This window comes from Harpia harpyja, chromosome 15, assembly GCF_026419915.1.
Source record: "Harpia harpyja isolate bHarHar1 chromosome 15, bHarHar1 primary haplotype, whole genome shotgun sequence".
NCBI classification, from domain to species: domain Eukaryota; kingdom Metazoa; phylum Chordata; class Aves; order Accipitriformes; family Accipitridae; genus Harpia; species Harpia harpyja.
The window spans coordinates 27,183,216-27,193,000 of NC_068954.1; the positions used below are offsets into that span (position 1 = coordinate 27,183,216).

A 9,785-nucleotide genomic window follows, 5' to 3' on the forward strand; every position below is an offset into this window, starting at 1 on the left:
AATTACACGAATCATGCCCACAATTTATTTATTTATTTAGAAAGCATTTGTACAAAACCCAGGTTTATGTGAAAACTTTCTTATCAAGAAGGACCAGTGTAATACTTTCATTCAAAAGAACTGTTTCTAATGGTCATTTTGTTCTTCTTTCAGCTTTATGTGGTCATTTGAAAAAACCAACCTCAGTATGGTTCAAGTTATCACAGGACAGCTGGTTGAATCCTTTGATGAAGAGTTCAGGACACTGTACGCCCGTTCTTCTGTTCCTAGTTCATTTGCCCCAGAATTAGTGCGGGTAAACAGTCGCAGGACACTCTGGGATAATGATACATACCAACACTCAGTGTCTTCCTTGGCTTCAGTTTCTAGCCAAAGAAACCTTTTTGGTAGGCAAGACAAGGTTCACAAGATAGATCCTGTTTCTTGGAAAACTCATGGAAGATATGCAGTAAATGAAATAGATAAATATGGCTTGAGAAATCAAGCCTATAATAAACAACCATTTCATCCAGGTTTTAATATGCAAAATCCAATCCAGCAGTATCAACCTAGTGAAAAAAATGAGCACTGGAAAAGACATAGTTATGCTGGGGAGAAGCCAGAAAGGACACCTTACCTATTGCTCAACAGAGCTATTAATAGAGCCAACAATCCATCAAATACTTGGAAAATGCCATCTGATAGCCTTAGTATCGTTTCTTCATTACGAGGAGGATATGCAAATAACTACAATACACCCCAGCAAAGTTTTGCCGATCAGTTTTCACGACCAAAGGTAAATCTTGCAGAAAGAAACTCAATTGTACGGAGGTCTTTTAATGGGACAGATAATCATATCCGCCATCTGCAGCAAAGGATGCCAACCCTCGAACACACAACTAAATCATTCCTACGTAACTGGCGAATTAAGTCATATTTGAATGATCAATCAGATTATCCAGTAGAGTCTAATGGCTCAGCCTTGGGTGACAGATATGATAGCTACGACACAGCTGAAAATATTAAAACTCATGCGCTGTATTCTCATTCTCGCTTACGATCATCATTGGTGTTTCAGCCAACTTTACCTGAACAGCAGGAAGTAAGCAGCTGTGCAAGTTCTTCAAATTCAACTATAATTGGGTCAGAGGGAAGTGCAACACCTAAAGGGACATCTAATCATGCTCCAAGTGTGGAAAATGGAACAGGTAATATTTTAGAAGAGCTTAGCACAAATGTCCCACTTAAATCAGATGCACCAAAAAACCACAGAATTCATATCGCAGACAACACAAAACCTAGTGCAAATTCAAATGCAACCGGCGACTCATCTCTCTACTTGTACACAACACTGTGTGCAGACAAACATGCAGAAAATCTGAAGAACCTTCAAAATGAAAATATGCTAAAAAGGAGAAGTTTTCCCATGTTTAATTCAAAGTCCATATTAGACCCTGGTGCCAACAAACATGCATCCAGTTATGTTTACAGCACATTGACTAGGCATAGACTTAAGGAGCCAGTTAGTCCAAAACTTCCAGAAGATACACTGAAGAGCTCTAAAAGTTTGCACAGTGTGACCAACCACTTGCCACAGGAAGAAAAGAACCTCAAAGGGGAGCTAAAGAGCCCAACTGCTAGCAAGGCGATCTCTATGGCTGCTCTCTCTGAAGCTAGCAAAGAGGAGTCTTGTAAGGATTGCACATCAAAGAAAGAAAGTAAGAATTCCCCAAGTTTTCTAAAGAAAGGATCCCAGAAACTGCGGTCACTTCTTAATCTCACCCCAGACAAGAAGGAAAATTTGTCAAAAAACAAAGGTCCTGCCTTTTACAGAATGTGTAGTAGTTCTGACACATTGGTTTCTGAAGAAGAGAATCAGAAACCAAAGATTTCTGAGAATAAGACAGATTCTTCCCCAAGGAGAAAGAGAAACACATCATCGAATTCTCAAGGTAGCTTGAACAGAAGTAAAGAAGATGTCACCGGGAGCCCAACAAAGTCTCCAAAGTCACCAAAACCTCAAAAACCTCCATCTGATGAAAGCAATAAAAAGTGTCCTCTCTTGTGCCCCCTTGAAAGTAAGTTCATAGAAACTGCAGGAGATGCATCTACCCCAAGATTTAATACAGAACAGATTCAGTATCAAGACGTAAAGGAAATCACCACAAATACTACTCCCGAAAGTGCCCCTCTTTCTGCTCTCCAAAGAGCAACTTCAATGACACCACAGCTGGCAAGCTCAAAACGCCAAGAGGAGATAAGATGTCGTTTGAGTGAAAGGCGTGTTTATAGCCGCTTTGAGCCATTCTGCAAGATGGAAAATACTAACCAACCTGCAGGAAATGCACCTAACAGCAGTTCACATCTCTCAGATATCAAAAGCAAGACCTTAGGGAATAATTATGGCAGGAGTAATCACATGGTCAGCTACAACTCAACTGCTTACCATCCATTGCAGCCTAATGAAAATAAACTGAGAGGATTTATGCAAAAGTTTGGGAACTTCCTACACAAAAACAAATAAAACTTTTGTTGATTATGTTGAAATACAGCAAGAGTAGCGAAGCTGAGCATAATCTTAACTGAACCAGACTGACGGGCAACTTTCGTAGAGCTTACTTGGGTTTCTTCCTGGGTCTAGGACATTGGAATGAATGTACATATTTTTACATTCTTATCCTAGAATTGTGATACTTAAGTCTTTACAGAAATTCTGTGTCCAGAAGATGTCTCAAGGGAGTTGTTTATAGTGTTTATATTGTAAGATTAATTTTATACATTTTCCTTGTGAAGAAAGTACGTACTAGCATATTGTAAGATTAAGTGTGGAGAAAAAAAGATGGAGGATGTTTTTAAACTTCAAATAATACTGTTTCCAAAGACTTGCCCTTTAAGAGTAGGATAGCACTAGGAATATTGGCTTGCATTTTTTCAGCATTTATGTACACAAATGATAAACACAAATGTTAATGCATTGCATGTTACTTATCTTTAAACTAATTTTTGAAAATGTCTTTTAGGCTTCATCTTGTTAATAATTTATCCCATAGCATCTATCGAACTGTTTGGGCAGCAGATGGATCTATCTTACTTTATTGAATTTTCCATGTAATATGATATTTTTCTGAAGTATTTGGCACACAGATCTTAAAGTGACCTTAATCTGAGCTTTCACAGACTTGTTTACATGGATAAACTAGTGTGAATGTAGAATGAACGTTAAAAAAGCTATTTATAAAAAAGGTGCCTTGAACGTAACTTACAACTACTTTAAATTTCAATGGGTTAATTACATTTGTATAACATGCCAGTATTCTGTAATGTATTCTAAAAATAGCTTTTTGTTACATTTTTCTATTTGGTGTTTCCAAAAAAAAATTGTCTGTGGACTTCCTTTTCTCAGGTAAGTTTTTGAGTTTCACATGCAACAGTCTGTTTTAAATGTCGCCAGATATATTTGCAACTTTGGCTTTAATAACCTATTTTTTTAAATAACATTGCAAGTGCTTAGACTAGGCATATGAGGGAGATTGCAAGCTCAACCCTGCAATGCTGCCTTATGTCAGGATGAATATTACAAGGCTGGGAGCAATTGGGCATTTAAAAATGAATTTCATAAAAGTCACCACATCAAACAATAAGGCACCTCTCCTAAGCCAAAGAAAGTATCAGTGAAGGGTGATAGCAGCAAGTGTTTAACCTTAATGAAGGTATTTAGGCACCTAACTGCAGTCTAAGGGACACATTTTTGTTCATCTGAGCCTCTCAGTCGTAAAAAATTTCCTTATATTAGGTGACTATGCCAGGTTAGTGCTTACAAAAAACACAGGCAGGTTGATGTGTTTGGGCAGCAGCATGGCATCTACTTCTCATCTGCAGTGTGCAGCCAGAACATCCAGCTGGCTCATGCCCTTCTGGATGTGGAGTTTGTCTCATAGAAGAATGCCGTAACCATTTATCTGCAAGATGCTCTGTGACAGTTTTGTTCCAAATTCAGAAAGTTGGTAAAATCAATTGCTGAAAGCTTGTAATTCTTATACAGCGTCTTCATGTTTCAAGAACATGTTTTAGGAGACCACTTCACTCTTAGACCTGAAAGGTCCTACAGTGTTCTATGGAGGAGTCCCACTGTGAAGGTCTTGGCTTTATTCTTTAGAAAGAAACATCAGAAAAGCATTTCATGCACCAGGTAGATTGAGTTCATTTGTCTCTTCTACTTGTGGCCCTGGGAAGAGATTTTATATGGAAACCTACTTCTCACTGAGAATCTGCTCTGGCTCCCATGAACTCACCATAGTTACTGTCAGGGATTTCAGTGAAGCAGTGTCAGCTTTTTATTCAAAATGTTTCTCGGGCAACCTTATTAGGCTGATGCATCATATCAGTAACTGTTTCACTGTGGGGATGGTATTTATTTATGAGAGTGACAAAGACTTGCATCCCAATCCTCTGCTGAAAGTTTAGGTGTCCCCTTTACCTGTGACCACAGAAGAGATGTTATGAATTTCTTGACAAACACTGGTGACTTTGTTCACTCCTTGCTGAAATGCCATAGTTAGTATTTTTCCCAAATGAACATTTATACTTAAATACTCTGCCCCAACAGAGGTAGCATTTTCAGACCCAAGGCAAAGAGTGTCTTCTTAGTACTCCAGGCATATTTTCAATATAGGCCCAACATACTTCCACAGCTACACAGCCAACAGCAATGCAATACTGTACTTTATAGAACTCTTAATGTATTTCAGCAGGGCAGATAGTTATGCAGGATAGTGCCTGAATTAACAGTGCAGCAAAGGAACTTAATCAAGACACAGGTGGTGCTAAAAATGGTGGGGGTAGGTTTTAGGAGGATCTTTAGTTTTCCCTCATACACTTACAAGCTCTGACATACACTTGTAGGCAGTACTATATTGGGGAAGGAAATGAGAGGGAGAACAAGGGTCTTGGGGCAAGTTTTGAAGTGAGAGTGCTTTCCATTTTGTAGTAAACTTTGGGAAATCTATTTTGATACAGTTTGGAAATATTTTACTGTATTATTCAGAGGGCTAATTAGGGAGTCCTGAGAAGGCAGATATTTTAATTTACCAAGAAATCTGTGTTTATAGATTTATACTGTTGTTTGTACCTACACAGATTAAGAGCCTTCAGTGAAGAGCCTGCTCATAGACTTAATGCAAAAAGAATCACAGTAGAACCAGCTCTTTTTTTCATTTTCAGGTCTCTCCTCACAGATCCCGCATGGGAATGTTGTTACATTAAGGCCTGATCCGAGGTTAATTGAAATGAATGCAAAAGACCACCACGGACCTCAGTGGAAGTAGGATCAGGCACTTAATGTACTGACACCACTATTTTAGGGATGTTACAAGACCCAGTGCTGCTTGGGAAGCATGAGGCTCTGACGCTACAGGAAGAGGAGCCCAATGCCCTGCCTGCAGTTGCGGTTTTGAAGGTGGGGGAGCACACTGGGGAGCTCCGCTGGTGGTGCAAGGACCAACTGTTACATTGTTCCCTCCGGAATTGTGTTAAAGGTGGGAAAACAGTGCTCACCCAGTCCCGTCTGATTTGCCTCATGTCTCTGTGGGAAACCAGCTGTTCACAAAATAAAGGAAAAGTATGGGGGGATAAAAGATACCTGCATCAGTGGAGAAAAAGGATTTGCACATTTCTGGAGGGAAAAATAAAGTTTATATTTTTGCACTTCCTTTTCTCAAGCTTGTCTTGATGTTTCTGCTTTTCCAAGGAGATGCATTTTGTTCAATGTGTCCTAAATGCGCTCTGCACGTTGCAAGCTTGTTACACCCTGCACACACCCAACACACTCCCAGTTTTGTAAGGCTGTGAAGTAATAGCTGTTGCCGTGCGTGACGGTCATTTGGCCAAATGACTTGGGAGTTGTGAAACCCATAAAAAATTATGTGTCATTTCTACATTAAATAAAACTCCATTAGCACCATAATAGATCTAGGAGGGTGGCCATGCAAAAGCTGATCAGTTATGCAATGCTGAGCGTGGCCCTCAAGAGCACCATCGGCAGTGGTGGGCAGTGCAGCTGGGAGATACAGGCTCCTCATACGGTGCCCGTTCAATTCATGTCATAAATAAACCACCTCTACATACGGTCATAATACCCAGTCAATCAATTGCTTCATTTCTTCAGCCTTGTAATAAACAATTTTTACTGTGTCAGATTGCAAAATGTTGGTTGTTCTCTTATTGATGTGCTTACAATGCACTCTTTATTCATGCTAACAAACATGCACTAGATGTAATGAAAGGTTAAAAATTAAGAAATATTAAATTTCCAGCTGTCTAATACATGAGGGCAGTAGTATTTGTTACAAACCTTGAGAGGAAAAAAAGCTTATCAGGCAATAGATGTTTGTGCATCGATAAGTGAAAAAGTACTATTCAGAGAAAAAAACGTTTGATCATTTTTCAGCTTTCTGAAATGTATTAGGAAATGTTGTTGTTTATAAAAGAAGTCATAAGAAAAATAATACCAAAATCTGTTGCAAGACAATGTAAAAATAAAATAAAAAATGGCTCCACTAAACTGTATAAGAATTTTTTTTTTCATTTGTAGCATTATGTGGGATAAGCTGTACAACCAAGTAGCTTTGCAACTGTGTAATGCAGAGAGATCAGTAAGATTACTACGGTACTCACTGTAATTTATTCCCCATACCAAGGTTGTACTGCACAGGACAGTATCTGGGGTTTTTTTAGTTTGTTTTCATTTAAGGCGGGAGAGTTAGAGCAACACAAAGCTGCAGTAATTCACGGGTAATTGAGACGTTACTCCAATTTTGTCTTCGCTTGCATGAGTACATATTCCAGTAGCACTCCGGTGACAAGAGGGGAGACTGCAATGCTCAAAAGGCCCTCTTGCCATTTCATTCTTTGTTTCATACAGGTGCTTACAGATGTCTTGATACCTTTCTATAGGGTCTGAAATTTTTCATCATTTTCAACTCAAAACTAAGAGTTACAGTTGGGTCTCTCTTCTTCACATTTTAACGTGTTGCCAAAGACATGTTGCATGTTCTGAGAACTGTTTTCTGTGTTGAGAAACAGGATGGAAGAAAACATTTGCTCTTGGACAGCTCAGAACAGAGCTGCTTTGCTGTTAAGCGAAGCTAGTAGTGCAGATTTCTACTTTAGTGATGTTGACTACTTAAGTTTTAATCCCCTTAACCTCCTTCTTGCTTAGAATGATCCCCCCCATCATATTTAAAAGCAATTTTCATCGATGTAACACTTTAAAAAGTGGTCAAGTCCTATTTCTGAAAAGCCAGGGGGATACATTCCCAAATCAATATGTGTATATCTTGAAAATATCTTTGCATATTTCTGGAAGAGAATCTGATTTGCTAAAAATGACTGGATATGCCTTCAGAAGAAGCTTCTGTGAAGACTATGCATCTTTTTCCCACCACATGTGTTACACTAACTAAAAATTCCATGGATAAGTGCAAAAAATAGTTAGGGGGGAAAATAATCACTTCTGATAAGAGGCCCATGAAACATGTTTATTTTGATAGTGTTGCTTCCATATGTAAATACAGCTGGGATAAAAATTGCTTCTTTTCTCTCCAAAGCAGATAAAATTTATGACAGTTGAAGTAGAAATATTTTTAAAGACTATGCACCAGTGGCAATATTTTTTTGTGTTTGAGAAATGAATGCAACTCATTTATTAGCATTCAAACACAGGACTCCTATGTCATTTGTACGTTGTCTCTTCTTGCCTCATTTAACAATCAGCGTGCTCAAAATTCAGACTGTCTACAGCTTCCCAAGCCCTTGAATAATACTCTGAAGAACCAATCCAACAAGGCATTAAACACACACTTAGCTTTTTGAACTAGGCAGTCCCTGGATAAAGCATAACACCAAGCATACATGTTTGTTAGATTTTGGTGTAAAAAATCTCAGTGTAGTCCTAGCTGATGTATTTTGGAAGACTGCTGAATATATGGTTTCATTCTTTTCTTTGGGCCATGTCTAATTTTGACCCATGGTAATACCCCGTTTCAACACCATGTCTGACATGTTTCTTCCAAATGTCACATTAGCTGGTGTTAAAATATCATTATTCTGGTTTCAGAGTTTAGATCAATCTTCCTTAGTGCAGGATCTGTGGATCCCTGGTGATCCATAAGATTTAAAAGGTGACATGGAAGTGAATTCAGATGACTAAAAAAACACAACTAGTCAAAACAGAAAAGCATTTGCACATATTTCCATGTACAGCAAAGGAAGCAAGTAAAATCAGAAAACTCGTAAGTGAACATTCATAATGTACTTTTTACCAGTTGAAAATGAAAGCTGGTACACCAATGCTGCAGGAAAAAAAAAAAGAATAATCAGGTGCTCTTTGATTAAAAAAAGCTGAGAAACACAGCTCTAGATGCTGTAAAACAAGTATGAGGGATGCTACAAATACACAAGGCCCAGAACAGATATTACTGGGTAATTTCAGAGGGTGGGGCAGGGAGGGAATTCCATCAAGTTGGTTTCAGTACTGATGGATGTAAAAGACTGTGCTGGTTTCATTTAAAATTGTTACTTGATATGTAAATCCTTTTTTTTAAGATGGAATTCCTGGATTACATAGCAGCTATGTTATGGATATACTGTGTATGTACAGATACAAACCAAAAGTTGTCTTGAAATAATTTATTCCTTTATTTTTTACCAAATAAAATGTTTCTTTTAAAGCTCAGCTCTTTCCTGTGTTCTTGTTTTCACTGGCTCATGATGTTATTAACATTTCTCATTTCAAAATGTAGAACATCTCTTTAAAAATGCTGACATCAGATGTGTTGAGTGAAGTGTTATAAACTGAGGTCTCAAAGCTGCTTTGTGACAGCATCACTGTTTGCACATCTGCTGCACCTTCTACGGGACCAAGAGTCCACCCAAACAACAGAGAAAGCACCAAAGCTGACATTACTTCAGTGTAAAATTTCTGGAATAAAATATAGGTAGCAATAAGCTGGATCAAAAATTAAACAGGGTGAGGTCAATTATGTTAGCATCCCATGTTTATTTGTATCACCTCCTTGCTCTGACATTTTGGATTTGTTTGCCTTCCTGTTAATTTGGCCTTGCTAGCGATGTCAGGTTCAATAGTCTGTTCTGCGTCCTCCTTCCACCTCCACCTTATTTTCCTCTTTCCTGTTTACATGAAACATCCTTCAGAAATCTGTTTGCCTACCTCTTGCCTTGTAAATGCTATTGGAAAAAATCACTTCCATCACATTGCTCGAGAGAATTAACTTCAGACAACTCCATGCATAAGTGCATGCTACTACTGAATGGCTAATGAGAAATTGATTTTAAATCCTGAATATTTGCTTGGTGCCTTTGAAAAAACAGTAGGAAGCACAGTAGCCTTTCTGAACAGCTTAGGGTCTATATTTAGACTTAATGGAGGAAGGAAATGAAGAGGAAGAGAGGAAGTGAAAAGTTAAAAAGACAAAGGCTATAAAACAGTGAGGTGGTTACTCAGCACATATAAAACTTTGACGGTTGGGGTTGTGGCAGTATGTATGCCAGCGCACATGCATGTACCTGTATGCATAATACCAAGGCTCCTACTTGTACAGGAACTTCTACTTACATAGTAATATAAGTAAAATTCATCTCAGGTAATTGAGCTCAAGCCTTTTCTCAGTTCCCACACACAAGTAGTCATTATAATTCCCATCTCTTCTCCTTTCCTTCCTGTTTCCTCACTTAGGTCCAACCTAAACTTACCCTGCCATCAACTCTGTCTGCAGCATTGCAGCATCGCT

The 9,785-nt window shown here is 38.5% G+C and overlaps 1 protein-coding gene across 1 annotated transcript in view; it reads left to right on the forward strand.

The window, feature by feature from the left end:
* FAM83B (family with sequence similarity 83 member B) overlaps positions 1-8,641 on the forward strand; it is a 58,902-nt gene extending 50,261 nt beyond the window's left edge. The window contains exon 4 of the mRNA XM_052809219.1: positions 154-8,641. Within this exon, the coding sequence (XP_052665179.1) occupies positions 154-2,503 (2,350 nt within the window). The 3' untranslated portion in view covers positions 2,504-8,641. The remainder of the gene's footprint in view (positions 1-153) is intronic.
* Positions 8,642-9,785: the final 1,144 nt, after the last annotated feature.